We start from the raw sequence: 17,350 nt of genomic DNA, 5'->3' as shown, positions 1-17,350 counted from the left end.
CTTAGGGTTGTTGTGTAATGGTAGAGTGCTTGCCTAGTACATGTCGGGGCCTAGGTTTAATATCCCATAGATGAAAAGAAGAAAAATTAAAAGCAAGGTCTAGGGCTGGTATGGTAGATTGTTTTGTTAATTGATTGCCTTGCTAACGTGAAGCCCTGAGTTTGATTTCCAGAACCCACAGAAAGAAAAAACTGGGCGTGGTGTTGGGATACTTGCAATGCTGGGAGGATAAGCAGGCAGATGCTGGGGTAACTTGCTTAACTTTGCAGGCTCTAAGCTAATGAAAGAGCTTGTCTCAAAAAAGGAAGGTGTGCAGTGCTTAAAGAGAGACGCCCAAGGTTGTGATCATATATACACACACACATGAGCTGCTACACACACACACACACACACACACACACACACACACACACACAGAGCACGAGGTCTGCGTGAATGCTTTATTTGCTGACCCTTGATGGGTCTCTAGGTCAAATCTCAAGGGCAGAAAGGCTTGGTGACATAAGTGACAGGGAATCAGTGTGGAGCCAGGTTCTAGCCCTACATAGGTGATCTTGGGTGTGCTCGCCCAGTAGCCAGCTCTGAGCATCTGTGTTCTATGCTATGAGTCTCTTGCACTTCGGGGCAGAGGTGGGTGTGACCCGGGTGTAGTCGTGGCCAGGCTGGGCCTGGGTTCTTTTGGGAAGCAAGTTGGACTGTGATGCTAAGCTCTGTGCTCTCCCCTCGCACCCCAGCTCTCTGAGTCCACCCTGCACGTCTTTGCCTTCTCTTGCTCCATGCTAGGAGAGGAGATCCAGCTCCACTTCATCATCCCCAAGTCCAAGGAGTACCACTTTGTCTTCAGCCAACCGGGAGGCCAGCTGGAGAGCATGCGCTTGCCCCTCGTCACAGACAAGGTACTGCTCTGGAGCTCCAGGGGGCCAGGCGATCGCTGAGTTGGGGGCACAGACACATAGCTGCCTTATAGAGTGGAGGGCATTTGGAGAAGGGCACAGAAGTAGTATGGTGACTGAACCTGGGGGACGCTGCGGAAGGTGTGGCCTTGGAAGTCACTCACACTTGAGCCTTGTGGTAGCACTTGCTGTTTATGCTGTCACTTAATATAGCTGAGCCTCGGTTTCCCCGCTGGGGAAAGTGAACAGTGATAATTCACTTTTAAAAGCTTGCTGATGGGCCCGGAGAGTCGTTAGACTCCTTGCCTAACATGCTCAAAACCCTGGATTCTCCAGCGTCACACAAACTGAGTGTCGACTCACTCTGTAATCCTAGTACTAGCGAAGTGGAGGCAGGAAGATGAGAATTTCAAGGCTGCATAGGCATTCGAGTCAAATCCAGGCTGTATGAGTCCCATGTCAAAAATAGCAATAGTTGCTGTAAGAGTCCCTTAGAAGAGCCAACATGAGGTGGCCACAAGACCCAGAACACACCACGTGTTGGTGAGATGTCCACCCCTCTCTATTCTTTAATGTTCGGTCATGAAATGTTAGGCTAGGTTAGGCTGAAGTAGAAGGAATGGGAGACAGATTCCAAGACTCCCTTAAGACCTTTCCCCCAACGTCCACAAAGACTAACCCATAGCCAGTGGTGTTTTCTCTCTTCTCTTCTCTTTCCTCATGTAATTTTGCAGGGAAAAATACCCTCAGCATCTCACCATTCCTCCCATAAACAGTTCGGGGCAGGTTTATAAACGTGTCCTCACTATCTCTCCCCTATCGAGATGTTCCTTGTAAGGTTCCTGGCTTCCCAGATCCATCCTGACAACCTCAGGGTCGATGTTATTTACCAGCCCCTGTCAATCGACATGAATAGGAAACATTGCTCCTGTCCTGACTCCTACCAGCTGTCAGTCAAGCTGGACTTGACCTTGCCAACCCAGCAGTCGGTTGCCAACAAGGCAGATCTCTGTACAGCACCGAGGGGTCTTGGCTACTAAGATATCTCAACCCTGGGATGTGGTGTTGCTGTGGCCTTGTTGTAGGTATACCAGACAAGATTGTTCTGGACTCGGCTCACTCTCCCAGCCTCCCAGCGGCATCCACAAGCACACTGTGTATGTAGTAGGTGCTTTGAGGAATTCAGAGGCAGCATGAGCCCTAGCTCAGTCAGAGTTGCTTCTTGAACAAATGGCCAAAGGAGAGTTGTTGACATGAGACATTACCACTCCCAAGTGTGGTATCTAGGCTGCATGGGATGTCAGAGTCCATAGTGAGTGGAGTGTTTGAGCATACAGGAATAACACGTGCCAAGACCAGATTGCACTGAGATGACAATAGGTTTGGTTAGCTGATGGCTACCAATTAGGTCTTATTGTATAACACCCATTCCTGAACCAGGCAATATTTGGCCTCTCATTCTGAGGCCTGTGGTAAGTGAGGTTTGGACGAATGGGTATTCTGAATTCGGTCATATGTAGCCTGTGTCTGGGTTAGCAATCACTGGGTGACAGCCAGTCAGAGGCATCTGTCTAGAGTGGTATCACTGGGATGTGCTTCTCTACCTTGTACAGCTCTGAGCCTCAGCAGGCAAGCCCAGAATCGTTAGCACAATCTGAGAAGACACAATCTGCAAGGCCAGGCTCCACACCGGGACAGCATAATTTTCCCCACATTTTATCAGCTGCATCCAGTCACAATGCTCTCTCTCAGATTAGCAATGACTGCCTCTTTCCACGGAAGATGTGAGAATTGGTGAGGAGTTATGCCAACATTTAAATATACTTTCCTTCACTCTTCCACTACTTTGCAGAGTTATGAGCACATCAAAAGCCCGACCTTCACCCCGACGACAGGCCGGCATGAGCATGGGCTCTTTAATTTGTACCATGCGATGGATGGAGCCAACCATCTACATGTGCTGGTGGTCAAAGAGTACGAAATGGCCATTTATAAGAAGTACTGGCCCAACCACATCATGCTTGTCCTCCCAAGCATCTTTAACAGTGCTGGAGTCGGTAGGTGACTTTGGCACATGTGCCAGGTATGGTTTCTGTGGACAAAGACTCAGGAGGATGTTTTAGAGGGAGAGAGCTGAATGGTTGACATCAAATTCTTTGCTTGTGCAATGACCAAGCTTATGGGTTTGAGCGTGCATGTACAGATGTGTGCCAGTGCACAAGCATGTGTGCGGAGGCTAGAGGACTGCTTTGGTGTCATTGCCCAGAAGTAGTCCACCTTGGTTTTTGAAACTAGGTTTCTCATTGCTTGGAGCCTCAGACATCTGTTGGCCTCTGCCTCCTCAGTACTGGAGCACACAGCTCACTCTACCCACATACCCACTTTTTAAAAACCACGGGTCCTGGGGCTCAAACTCGGGTCTTTGTGCTTGCAAGACAAGTACTTTATCAACTGAGATATCTCTTAGCCTCCATGTTAGAATTTTCTTATGAATATCCTTTAAAAACAAGTTTAGTTATTCATTTAGCTATTTTCCTCAGCTGTTAGAAAAAGAAAGAACAAATGCATATATAAACTACAGAAGGGGGTTTCCTTGGTGGTGGTCAGTGGTCACTGGAAGAGAAATATGTGATTTTGTGTCTGGTTTGTCCGGTGTGGGCTCTATCTCGTGTGTGTGGGTTTAGGATGGGACCCTGAATGATGTCACTTGGCCATCGCAGGGGCTGCCCACTTCCTGATCAAAGAGCTGTGCTACCACAACCTGGAGCTGGAGAGGAACCGGCAGGAGGAGCTGGGGGTCAAGCCTCAGGACATCTGGCCCTTCATCGTCATCTCCGATGACTCCTGTGTGATGTGGAATGTTGCAGACGTGGACTGTGCTGGAGACCGGAGCAGGTGAGGTACCCTGGGCACACTTTCCCCTTCACTCAGAGCAGCGCGAAATGCAGTGATGGGCAGTCCCCTCTCAGCCTTGGGGGCCACAGTGCACCATTCGGAACAGGAAGCCAGGGCTCTGTATATGGCAGAAGTGGACCTGATTCTTTGGTTTTTAAAAATTATTAATGAGAAAAAATTATTAATGAGATATGTAATACATACAAAACGTAAGGGCTAGAAAGGTGGCTTCCATAACATAACAAGAGAGTCATTCAGCAAATGCCTGTAACTTTCAGTCTAAGGGCTCATATGATTCCCACATGGACACAGATATATGCATTCAAGTATACACAAGACACAAATGTATAAAATGAATATTTAAAAAACAAAAACAGACAACATATACTTAGTGGGATACACACACATAAAGCAAAGTATAACATGTATACGATTTTTTTTCACAAATCAAACATACCTAGTTAGCTAGCCCCCTATCAATAAATGGACATTGGTAGTTGCCCAAGACGTTCCTCAGGTTGTACTCTGGCCCTTATCCCACCCCTAAATCCTTTACTCTTCACACTGGTTTTGCTTGTGACCTTCAGCAAGCAGCTAAATCTTGTGGAGTTCTAGGTTTCTCATCTTGGAAGGCTTTCAGTCTCTAGGTTAGAGTTCATTATAAAGATGAACTAAACCATCGTCTATATGTGGGCTCATATAGACTATATGACTATATAGTTTGACTATGGTCTGCACATAGAAGTAATAGTAAATGTGAAATACTTGCTAGGATACCTGGTGCCCCCTTGATGGACAGTGCTGGGTTCAGTCCATATCAGGCCTGTCTAACACCCCATGCAGTTAGGAAGCCATACCCTGGTTGCCTTCCTCTTGTCTGCTTGTCATCCAAGGACCCTGGCCTCTCTCCTCCCAACAGGGAGTTTTCCTGGTCAGAGAGGAATGTCTCTCTGAAACACATCATGCAGCACATTGAGGCGTCCCCTAACATCACACACTACGCCCTGATCGGCATGCGGAAGTGGGCCAGCAAGACCCGGAGCCGTGAGGTGCAGGAGCCTTTTTCCCGATGCCACGTGCATGACTTCATCATCCTCAACGTAGACTTGACCCAGAATGTACAGTACAACCAGAATCGGTGAGCATGGGGTCCTTGGGGTATGGGGGGAGCTGGCCTCACAGGAGGCAGCCTCAGGTAAGCCTGGCAGACCCTCCTCCCCTGCACCTGCAGCTCTGTGCTGTTGCCATGGAAATTATGACCAAAGCAACTGGAGGAAGGAAAGGCTTATTTGGCTCGGAGTTTGACAGTGAAGTCCACCATGGTGGGGAAGGCATGGTGGCAAGAGGGTGAGGCAGTTGGTCACGTGGCCTTCCTGGTCAGGAAGCACAGAGAGATGAGAACTGGTACTAACCTCACTGTCTCTTTATTTGGCATGCTAGCCCAGGCCATGAGATGGCGCTGCTCACAGATAGGGTGGTTTTCCCATCCCAATGAACACAGTCTACAAACTCCCTCAGAGACCTGCCCAGAGTCCTGTTTCCATGGTGACTCTAACACCTATCTATCATGTTGATGATCAACACAGCCACTAGAACACCAGCTCTGCCCACAACACTGGCCACCCTTAGATGATGTATGCTTGTTCTAAGTTCATATAGAGTTATTCAACTCCATTTCTTCATTCATAGATACTTTCCTTAGTGAGCTACCTTGTGCTGGGTGTTTCTTTTGCTTGGGTTTCCTTACCAAATAAGTCACTTTTAAATAACCTTGCCATCTGTCTCAGTTAGGGTTTCACTGCTGTGAACAAACTCAATGACCAAGGCAACTCTTACAAGGACAACACGGGGGCTGGCTTCCAGTTTCAGGGGTTCAGTCCATTATCACCATGGTGGGAGCATGGCAGTGTGCAGGCAGACATGGTGCTGGAGAGATATCTGAGAGTTCTATATCTAGATGGGCAGGCAGCAGAAACAGAGAAACACCAGGCCTGGCTTGAGCATTTGAACCCCAGTGACATAATTTCTTCAGCAGGGCCACACCTACCAAAAAAGCCACACCTCCTAAACCTTTTCAAGTGGTACTATTCTCTACTAAATAAGCATTTGTATCTATGAGCCTGTGGGGGCCATTCCTAGTAAAACCATCATACCATCAAAGAAACGCCTATTATTTTTATACCCTGGGTTGTGATTGTTTCTTTTTTAACTGTTGAGTAGAGGCCTGGGAATCTTGCTTGCCTAGCACACTTGAAGGCCTGGATTTGATCCCCAGTAGCACATAAACTATACACAGTCCCAACTCTTGGGAGGTGGAGGCAGGAGGATCAGAAATATGAGGTCACCCTTGCTGCGTCGTGAATTCATGCTAGGAGAGTGGGGGTGCAGGAACGAGGTCATTTTCTCTGCTGGCTGAAGAATTGAAAGGTAGTAATGAAGTCATTGGAAATCTCGGAGAATCCCAGCAATGCCATCATAGGATACTGGGAGCAATCAGTTATCCCCTCCTGGGGTTCTTAGTCTCATTAATAAACAGAATGTACGAGCAGATGCTAGTGAAGGCTTGGGCACAAAGATAGACTCAAATGGAAACTTGAGGCTAGCTAGAGTTTCAAAGGAAGACCTGAAGGCTCGCAAGATGTAAATCTCAGAGGATGGAGAAGAGCTGGGGTGGAGGCCAGTCACCTGGCTGCAGACAGCCAAACTGTAGGCAGCAAGGAGAAGCCATGTGTGTGTTAGTTAGGTAGTTTAAAGGCATAGTTACTGCGCACACAGACACACAGAGACACACACAGAGACTGCCTCTCTCTCTATCTCTCCCTCTTCCTCTCTCTCTCTCTCTCTCTCTCTCTGTCTCTCCCTCTCTCTGTCTCTGTTTCTCTCTCACTCACTCTCTCTCTCTCTCCCTCTCTCTCTATCTCTCCCTCTTCCTCCCTCTTCCCCACCCTCTCCTCTCTCTCTCTCTCTCTCTCTCTCTCTCTCTCTCTCTCTCTCTCTCTCACACACACACACACACACACACACAGTTATGCCTTTCTGAGGCAGGGCTCTGAAAAGGCAGGTAGACCCAGCGGAACCTCACAGTAGCTCATAGGGACTCAATCAGAGATCCATTATTCTGGGAGGGAAAAGAATATCAAAGTGAACCTGCTTTCCTAGGGGTGGTCCCATCACCTGATCACCTCCCCCCACCCCAATTAACTCTTTAAGGGAAGAGACAAGAGTATGTCTCCACCTAGAGGAAGATCCCATTATTTACCGTAACATATACTTGGTAGCCCCGATGGCTTGTCTGGGGGCATGGGAGCTGTGCCCAGTCAGACCCGCTCCTCCTCTGCCTCTGAGCAGGTTTACATGTGACGACGTAGACTTCAACCTTCGCGTGCACAGTGCTGGCCTCCTGCTCTGCCGGTTCAATCGCTTCAGCGTCATGAAGAAGCAGATCGCCGTGGGTGGGCACCGGTCCTTCCACATCACATCCAAGGTGAGTGTAGCAGCTCTGACAGGCAGGTGCTCAGGCCAAACCCGAGTTCCTCAGGTATCAAAGCTGAGAGGAGGAGCCTGAGGATGGAGGGTGATGCCTCATCATTTAAGGGAGTCAGAGCATGGGGCACTTAGGACCAAGCCTTGGGAGCTACTCCACTCTCTAACATTACATAGCATCGAGTGAGATGCTACAAAGTACAAGACCACAAACGAGCTTTTCCTCTACACTCCCGTGCGCCCACCCAGGCAGGGGATAGCACTCTAGACTTTTCTCCACTCTACTGGATAGCCCTGGCCTAAAGAACGGTCAGCTTCACACACCTGGCTAGCCAGCTCAGTGGCTACATTTGCTCAGGAGCCAGGGTCCAGTGAGAGAGATGTGTGTGGCTACACTTGTCCTAGCTGAGCAGACCCAGATATTGAAGAAAAAGCAAAGCAGATACCCCACATAGAGCAAGGTAAGCTAGCCAACCCTTGCCTGAAGGTCCCTCAGGGTCTCATTTATGCCTTGTCTATCTTGAATCTTGTCCTGATGTGTGACATCAAGGTGTCCTTTCCCAGAGTCTGTCTGTCCTTCCTAGTCTCCATCAACTCCTTGCGAATTGGCCTAACCTGAGCTGGATCCAGATAACAGTTCTTTCTCAGAGAACAAAAGGCCAACTCCGAAAGGACTTTCAAGTGTGAGGCCTGTTCTATTCCCAAACTTGAAAAACCAATGAGTTAAGTCACTACCACTTGATTTTTAAAAAATTGAGTGTGTTACACTTGTTAGACTGGGAACTTTCCACCAAAGACCCTGATGTGCCTTTCAGATTCTCAATTTCTTTTATTTCCTCATTGTTGCTTTTAAAGCTCTTAGGTTTGAGTGTGTGTGTGTGTGTGTGTGTGTGTGTGTGTGTGTGTGTGCTCATGTGAACTATAGTACACATGCAAAGGTCAGAAGACAACTCTCCTTCTACATTATTTTGTTAGATGTAATCTAGGCACCTAGTAGTCCCTTCTCTCTCAGGTATGCAGCTGAGGAAGAAGTCAGCCATACCCACTGAGGCCCCACTATTAGAAGCACCATGGAGCTGAAGGGGATGTCACAGCGTGACCTAATGTAACAGCCGGGTGATGAGTCTGTGGAGAAAGAAGCATAGTGCACCAGGAAGTACAACAGAAAATAGAAGTTTCTGTGACTGGCCATAGGAAACGTTTAGACTTTGCTGTAAGAGTGGCAAGAAGCCAAAGTCCCAAGAATGATGTGGCAGGGCCAGGCTTAGTCCAAAAAACAACGCTGTTTGTCTGACACAAGTTCACTATGTGAGCTAGCTTTTGTGTCCTGTAGGAGAATGGCTAATGGAGCAGCTTAAGGTAGGAAGACTTCTTTTGGCTTCCAGCCTCGGGGACTTCAGTAGTGGGATTGCTGTAGTGGAGATGGCAGGGTGGAGGGTTCAGCCTGTGGTGGTGGGAGTGCGTGATGGAACCATGCATATGGTGGTGGGCCATGATGTAGAGCAGGGCAGCTAGGGGCTGGGCTATAGACTTTAAAGTCCTGCCCCTAGGATCTACTTTTACCAGCTGGGTACCACTTCCTGAAAGGTCCACACCCTCCCCAAACAAGGCCACCAGGCAGGGAATGAATCCTCAAAACAGCCAGAGAGGGTATTACAGAGTAAAATTATAGCAGAACCATTAACGATTTCCAGCAGAGGTCCTGGTTTGGGATTTGTTTCCTTTATTGAGCAGTCTCTGGCCACAGTAAGGAAACCGTTCTGGTGGTGGAGTAGGGGCTTGTGGGTAGATGGCTGGACAGTAAGGTGCAAGGGTTGTAGGGGAGGATTTGGGAGTCAGGGAGAATCTGGTTTCCTCTGGAGCAGTGGTTCTCAGCCTCCTTAATGCTGTGACCCTTTAATCCAGTTCCTCAGGTTGTGGTGACCTCCCAATCATAAAATTATTATCATTGCTACTTTAAAACTGTAATTTTGCTTCTGTTATGAATTTTTTTTTTTTTGGTTCTTTTTTTCGGAGCTGGGGACCGAACCCAGGGCCTTGCGCTTCCTAGGCAAGCGCTCTACCACTGAGCTAAATCCCCAACCCCCTGTTATGAATTTTAATGTAACTATTTTTGGAGATAGTTTGCCAAAGGGATCACGACCCACAGGTTGAGAATCAATGCTTGGAATGCTTCTGTGGCCTAGGCTCTGAAGAAGAGTTCCCAAGGCCCACAAGTGCTTTTGTTTTCTCTGTACTAATTTTCTCCATGGAATGATCAGGGTGTATAAATCAATGTGATCTCATTAGTCAGTTTTTACAGGTTCATTTTAGCGAAGTGTGTGTGTGTGCGCACGTGTTATGTGTTTGCGTGCTAACACACATGTGTCAACATGCAAGTGAAGCTGGATGTTGAAGGTTGATGTTGGAGGTCTTAGACTACTGCTCTCTTGCTTATCCTTTGAGATGCTCTGTAGCACTGAATTCCCTGATTGGCCCGTGGGCTCCAGGGATACTCCCTGACTCTGGCCCTCTCCCAGCCCTGAGGTTACAGATATATGTGAACATACCTGGCTTTTACATGGGTGCCAGGGATCTGAGCTCAAGACACAGCAAGCGCTTTACCTGAGACATCGCTGAAGCCTGTCCCTCTTCCTGGCAGGTGGCTGACAGCTCTGTGGCCATTGTGCCTTCCCAGTACATCTGTGCCCCGGACAGTAAGCACACATTCCTGGCAGCTCCCGCCCAGCTCCTGCTGGAGAAGTTCCTCCAGTACCACAGCCACCGCTTCTTCCCGCTGTCTCTGAAGAACCACAGCCACCCCGTGTTGTCTGTAGACTGCTACCTTAACCTGGGGCCTCAGGTAACTGACTAACTCAGCTTGGAATCCATAGACCAGATGGCCGAATACCAGGAGTTTGAATCATAATTAATGTCCCTCAGGATCCATGGAGATCAGCCCGGGATTCCATGGGTAATGGGGATTTGCATGCGTTCACATCCCTTGCGTAAGGTGGTGTTACATTAACATTACTCATGTAATCATACACGTGGGATCACCTCTACATGACCTATATCCATCACTGCGTATGTGTTCTGTACATAGTTGTACTGCATTGTTTAATGAAACAGGGATGCAGAGGTCTGTACATGCACAATACAGATTCACTTCTTCAAATACTTTTGACCTGTGGTTGACTGAATCTATGGCTATGGAGGGAACCTATGGATCCTGAGGCCCTACCTGTACTTAATCCTTCATCACAGCTGCTCATCCTGCTTGACCGCTGTCAAAATTGAGGCAGAGGGTCCTGTGTTAGTCAAATAAAATTTAGGAATCAAAGCCAAGTGATGGCAAGGCATTCCTGACTCAAATCAATTTATGGGTAAGATAGATTGAAACGAACCTTCCAGACCCTGTTTTGAAAGGATGTGATTTGGAAATTTGATGACTGTCTTTATCCCAAGCACCAGGTACTTGCGAGATTTTAGTCCCAGTGTGACCTAGTGCTTCCTAGAAGATAATGCTTCTTCTGGTCTCCTTCTCTTTCAGATTTCTGTTTGTTATGTCAGCTCCAGGCCCCACTCCTTAAACGTCAGCTGCTCTGACATGATGTTCAGCGGGCTCCTGCTGTACCTCTGCGACTCTTTTGTGGGGGCTAGCTTCTTGAAGAAGTTCCATTTTCTGAAAGGTACTCTACACTCCTAGCCTGGACCTGGATTCGATTGGCCACTGTCACCTGGAGTCTCTGATGACAGGGACTTAGGCCTGATACTTTTTTGGCCAGTGGATAAGCTGAAGCTCAGAGGACAGTGACAGCCTCAGTTCTCAAAGGATCAGCAAGCTGGGACTGAACCCCAAGTTCATTCTCTTATATCTGTTCAGTAGAGAAAAGACTTTTTTTGGGGGGGGGGACGGCAGGCATTTCTTTTGTCTCTGTTCTTCTCCCGCCTCTGCCCCCATGTCCTTTATGTTGGTGCCCAGAGCCCTCGGAGGCTTCTGAGAAGTGCAGATACCGTGTGACAACCTTCACTTCTCCAGTTTTTCTCCTTTTCTTATTAGTGGTTGACACTGGAAATGGCTTGTACACAAGCACTTGTCAACCTGGGATTCCAGGCCTGCCCCATTTCCTTGCTAGTGCTCCGTGTGTACCTTGCCTGTTTTCCTTCCCTCTCATTTATTTAATTAGCAAGAGTAGGGGGTCAAGGCTTTGCTTTCAGAAACAACACTAACAACTTGTCTAGCTTGTGACCTGGGGACTCCAAGAGCCTAGGTTAGCTAAGAATGTGCTCCCCCAAATGGTAAACTTACTTAAAATGTTGAGGTAGGGCATTTTGGATTAAAAAACAAAACCTTGGTTATTCAGAACTTTGTAAGTGTAAGCAAAATGATGTCTCAATGTGGAAAGGTTGGATTCCTGCCAGGCGTAAAAGGATGATTGAACACACGTAAGGAGGGAGGAAGAGAGAGCCTGGCAGATAGATGGAGTGCTGTAGGCTGGGAGCTATGTGGATGGAGAATTCCTATGGCTGGGCGTGTAGCAAAGGTGGGAGCTGCCCAAGGTCCACATGATTGGGAAACTGGGCTGAACTGAGATAGATGGCAGCATGAGAACCCAGGGCTAGGGCTGAGAGTGCTTGAGTTGGGATCAAGCCGCCCCATCTCTCCTCCCCTTCTTTCCGTCTTCTCCATTCTCCTTTTCTGCTCCCGTCTCATCTTCCTGGCAAACCTGCCTACCATCCATGTTGCTGAGATTATGAGTCACTCAGAAAGGAGCAGAGGCCACTGGGCACCTGGCATTCCCATCCAGCTGTTTGGTTGTTGTGAGTAGGATCCCCGAATGGCTCTCTTGGGAGAACTCACCTCTCTCTCTCCTTGCCTCTGTCGTTGCCCTCTCAAGGAGCCACCTTGTGCGTGATCTGCCAAGACCGGAACTCGCTTCGACAGACGGTGGTCCGCCTGGAGCTAGAAGAGGAGTGGCAGTTCCGGCTGCGGGATGAGTTCCAGACAGCCAATGCCAAGGAAGACAGGCCACTCTTTTTCCTCACTGCAAGACACATCTGAGAGACACAGATGCCGGCAGAGCTCCCGAGAGTGTGAGGTCGTCAGGACCCACCTGCCACTGAGGCTACTGAAGGTGCCAGTCTAAGGGGTATAAGAACTCCAGCATACCCAGAGATGGCCATGCACAGCCTCTTGTGACACATGTCACAATGTCCTGTGGCAGATAATGACTTAGAGCCACAGGCAGGAGTCCTTGATAGGCAGGCCTGAAAACCAAAGACTACTGTGTTCTGGGCTGGACCGCATGCCCTGAGCTGTCCTGAAGTCCGTTATATGCAGAATGAAGTTTCGCTAAGTCTGCTGTCATCCATATGCTTCCGTGGACAAATTCGATTTGCTCTAGAGAACCTTGGGTTGTCGGGTCACGGTGCCTGTGACTATGATTTCACAAAGTAGGTTTCCTATAACTCCCTACAGAGCAATATTCCAAAGGAACATTTTAACTGTAAAGGCTGGTGACAAGAAGACAAAAGAGCAGATCATTTTAATAAGAATTATTTAATCACCTACAAGTTTACTTTGCAGGAGCTAGCCCAAAGGCATCAAATTTAATATGATTAAAATGAATTGCTTTACCTTAGAAACGATGTGACTCTATTCAAATAGTATGGGGTAAATACCCTACCTCTTATAAAGGGCAAAATGGAGAAGAAGTTTTCTTACAAACCAAAAGGGCTTTAGGGAGGAAATTAGGGTTGTAGCTGTGGACTGAAGAGTTGCCTTCCGAAGGAAAGAGGACCACATTGCTTACATGATAAAAAAATAAGAAAAACCAAAGAGATACAGGAGACAATGAAAAGAGCTGGAGCAATGGCTCGGCTGTGTAAGTTCAATCCTGAGGACTGTAAGTGTGTGCTGTTCAATCCTGAGGACTGTAAGTGTGTGCTGTTCAATCCTGGGGACTGTAAGTGTGTGCTGTTCAATCCTGGGGACTGTAACTGTGTGCTGTTCAATTCTGGGGACTGTAAGTGTATGCTGTTCAATCCTGGGGACTGTAAGTGTGTGCTGTTCAATCCTGGGGACTGTAACTGTGTGCTGTTCAATCCTGGGGACTGTAAGTGTGTGCTGTTCAATCCTGAGGACTGTAAGTGTGTGCTGTTCAATCCTGGGGACTGTAAGTGTATGCTGTTCAATCCTGAGGACTGTAAGTGTGTGCTGTTCAATCCTGGGGACTGTAAGTGTGTGCTGTTCAATCCTGAGGACTGTAAGTGTGTGCTGTTCAATCCTGGGGACTGTAAGTGTGTGCTGTTCAATCCTGGGGACTGTAAGTGTGTGCTGTTCAATCCTGAGGACTGAAATTCGGATGCCACCACGCACATAACAAGCCACATATTCTGCAAATGCCTGTAATTCCAGCCCTGAGAGATTTGATGCTTTCTTCTGTCCTCTCTGTATCTCAGGTGTGGCGCATGAGTGTGTTCTCTCTCTCTCTCTCTCTCTCTCTCTCTCTCTCTCTCTCTCTAAAAAACAAAACAACAAAAACAGTTAAGAACCAGATTTGTAATTTCTTGAAGTTCACTTTTCAGTGAGATCAACCTGTGTTCTCTTACTCATCTTGGTTCATTTAGGGATAGTCTGGGCTTCTCAGAAAATGTGGAACCGGAGAGAAACAAGTGGCTGTGCATTAATTACTGTGATGGTGTTTAAGTCGATGCCACCTGTTAGTCTGTTGGTGTCTGGTTTTCCTGAATCCATGAATGAAAGATGAATAGATTACAATGCAGAGAATACAGACTTTGGGAAGAAGCAGGACCACAATTCAAACCCCACAGTTCAGCTCCATCCCAAACCACGGCACATCAGGAGCTAAGGGAAACACGGGTTGCTGAAAAGTTAATCAGGACACAGTCGCCTGTGCACACTTAGACACGGCTGAGCACTGTGTGTGGTAAGAGTTCAAGGAGAAACCTGTCCAAATAGATGCCAAAGATTTCACTGCTAACCTTTTTCCCCAAGGAAGAAAGTATGCAAGTATAAAACATTTCCATCAATGTTTATAAAACAATCGTCTGTGAATGTCGTGATTCCTGTTTTGTAACAAAAGCTGATCTCCTCTAGTTCAGTTTGTCTTCTGTAAATAGCGGCTCCTATGCCATTCTCCCCTTTCTATTAGTTAATTTAAACGAACACTCTCGACTGTTCTAGTCTTATAAATAAAACGTATAGTGCACTTCTTGTCTGTGTGGTGGGTATGGATTGTATTGTTTTGAGGAGACAAAGTTTGGCCAGTGATTTCCTGGGGCTGCCTGCTTAAAATCTCATGGCAGGAAAGTGTAGAGAGAAACAAACAAACAAACAAACAAACAAAAAACACAAAAAAACCCCCAAAAAAACCCAAACCTAGTCTCAAGGTGGAAGGTGAGGATTGACTGTATTTGTTCACTTTTGCTTTAATACTGAACTCAAACACAAAGCAATTCAGAGCAGAGGTTCTCAATCAGTGGGTTGTGACTCCTTGACTATCCCGCGTATTCCAGATACTTACATTTTACATTTGGATTCATTAACAGTAGCAGAATTACAGTCAGGTGGTAGCAATGGAACTATTGTATGGTTGGGAGGTCATCACAGCATAAAGAACTGTTTTAAAGGGTCGCAGCATTGGGAAGGCCGAGAACCAATGAACTAGAAAAAAAGAGTTCGGGATGTAAAGGGAATAAATAAATAAATAGATAGACAAATAAAGAAAGAAAGAAAATTTTTAAAAATCGGAAAGAAGTGAGGCGATAATGTGTCTAAAACATAAAGATCAACTACACATCAGAAGTGTGTTAGTGATATTCCCACCAGGGAGGGGAATCTCTAACACATAGGGCTTGCCCCTTTATGTCCGTGATTAACATGATGATCTCTTGGGAGATGAAAAACCTTGGTCTCATTTTTAAGACTGCTCACTGCAAACCTAGTGCTTTCCTTTTGACAATGCTGAAACCTGTGTATTGCCCCAGAGTGTGGCTATATATTTAGGAGGGAGGCCCAAGAAATGAAAGGGGTCAGGACCATAAACAGCCATCTTCTGCCTCTTAATCATGTTCTATGACAAGAACCTCTACCCTACCCCACCCCACTGACCCCGGTCAAGCTCCTGAGATCTCAGAGTTCACTTGTTTAGACATAGTCTAATTGTTGGATCACAGGTTAGGTGGCCTCACAGATTCAATGCTGGTTGTTCACTCCTGTCTCAACTCCCTGTGATGCTCAGAAACTTGAAGTATTACCACTTTGCTTGTTGCTATGAGAAACACCTGATGGAAGGCACTTAAAGAAGGAAGGGTTTATTTTGATTCAGTTTGAGAGTCATGGTGGGGAAGGCATGGCGGCAAATGCGAGGCAGCTGGTCACATTGTATCCAGGCAGCTGGTCACTTTGTATCCAGTCAGGAAACTGAGAGATGAATGCCTGTCGGGGCTCAGTTCCATTTCTTCTCTTCATTCGATCACTACCGAACCCATAGAATGGTGTCATTTACATTTAGGGTGGATAGTCTCACCTCAGCTAATCCAGTCTAAAATCTTGCCCGAAAACATGCCTAGAGCTTGACAATACTAACCTAGGTGATCCTTGATCCTACCATGTTGACAGTATTAGCCACCACACTTAGCAATATAGCATCCTATCCATTTTATTATGGGCCCACCAGTTGTGGCTGACTGGCTGTCCTCAGACTTTAACACCCACACAGGTGCTTTATAACTAGCTCCTCAGCTGAGAAACTGTGGGACCATGGAGTCTGCCTCCCGGGGGAGCTGCCCGCCTTCATGGTTGTTTCTGTGCAATCACCTTACCAGCTCTGGTGAAGTCCGTAGCTCCCAGCACCCCCTTTCCTCATTCTCAAGTGCTTCCCAGCCTTGGATGCTCTTCCTCTCTGCCACACCCTTCTCTTGCCTCTCCTCTCTCCTTTTCCCAAAGGGCCCAGCACTGATTGAGGAAGAGAGACATCCCTCTCTTCCTTTGTATCTGTAGCTCCAGGACAGGAATGGGCAAGTCCAGATTGGAGTACGTTTTTACTATCTTGGACTCCTTGAGGCAAGAGAGATGACATCCATGTTCAAGGCCTGCCACTTTTATGTGCCAGGCAAATAAAATGTGTACATTTTCACGTAGTTAAGGAAACACACACTTAGTACTTACCACTTATATAAAAATTTCTCCACCCTGTTCTAAGTGCAAATGTTAACTTCTCTCTCTGCATGGAATAAGCTACACAAGGAGGTGACGTATAGCTCAGTTTTGTACCCCAGCCAGGACTTGATCTATTCACACTTGTTTAGCTCTCTCTGGTGACTTCTTCATTCTGCCTGGGCTTTCCTTGGTGTTGGCCCATCTTCCAGTCACCTGTCAGGGGTGCTTCTTCAGAACACAGCCACTTGCTGTATTTCTACATCTCTGGAATAGTGTTTGAGGAATTCTCATTGGCATAGCAGGGCTTCTCCTCTTAGTCACATCTAGACTCTGCAGCCTCTTGCTGTAGCGGTCACATTGTTATGTTCTCGGGATTTTAACAGTGCCTGATATCTATCCCACAGTTCACACATGTTATGCAAGTGTTTTGTTTTGAGCTATCCATCCATTCCCATGGCTGTCCCAGTTTTAAGGAGTTGCTCCCCACAATTCTCACTTGAGACTGTATCTGTAACCTCTAAAGTCAATCTTCAGAGGCTCCCAGATCCTATTCCCCTGACAGAGACATGCCTACTGCTGTTCTTATGGTAGATTTGCGTTCCCTCACCATTTCTGATCACAGTTAATATACATTACATCACCCCTGGATTTCCTTACGCCTTCACAAAGGGTGGCTGGATCTGGGTTGATCGCCATCCCCTGTTTTATAGCCACATGGACCGTCAACACCTCATTTTTACTTGGAGTCTGGCCTAGTCCCTCAGAGTTCTCAACCCTAATAAGAACATCTCTCTTGGTTTCTGCTCCCTTCTGGTTTTATTTGTCTTTGTTGGAGACATAGAAACTCACGTGGCAGGCCACTCTAGGCCCTCCTGGGTGAGCTAGAATATGTAGAAATAATTGATTTACAGCA

General features: G+C 47.1%; 1 protein-coding gene across 14 annotated transcripts in view; it reads left to right on the top strand.

Annotated features, from left to right (window-relative positions):
• The window catches only part of Greb1 (growth regulating estrogen receptor binding 1), a 152,685-nt gene extending 138,200 nt beyond the window's left edge, over positions 1–14,485 (top strand). For 13 of the 14 annotated variants that reach the window (XM_063262293.1, XM_063262292.1, XM_063262295.1 and 10 more), the window contains 8 exons: positions 735–896; positions 2,746–2,950; positions 3,614–3,788; positions 4,708–4,926; positions 7,137–7,272; positions 9,913–10,113; positions 10,804–10,942; positions 12,152–14,485. In XM_063262293.1, the coding sequence (XP_063118363.1) occupies positions 735–896; positions 2,746–2,950; positions 3,614–3,788; positions 4,708–4,926; positions 7,137–7,272; positions 9,913–10,113; positions 10,804–10,942; positions 12,152–12,315 (1,401 nt within the window). In that variant the 3' untranslated portion in view covers positions 12,316–14,485. Of the gene's footprint in view, positions 1–734; positions 897–2,745; positions 2,951–3,613; positions 3,789–4,707; positions 4,927–7,136; positions 7,273–9,912; positions 10,114–10,803; positions 10,943–12,151 lie in introns of those variants that run through there. The other variant, XM_063262302.1, reaches the window with a different exon arrangement.
• The last annotated feature ends 2,865 nt before the right edge of the window (positions 14,486–17,350 follow it).

This window comes from Rattus norvegicus, chromosome 6 (assembly GCF_036323735.1).
Source record: "Rattus norvegicus strain BN/NHsdMcwi chromosome 6, GRCr8, whole genome shotgun sequence".
Classification (NCBI taxonomy): Eukaryota; Metazoa; Chordata; class Mammalia; order Rodentia; family Muridae; genus Rattus; species Rattus norvegicus.
This window is presented reverse-complemented; position numbering and strand designations above follow the sequence as displayed.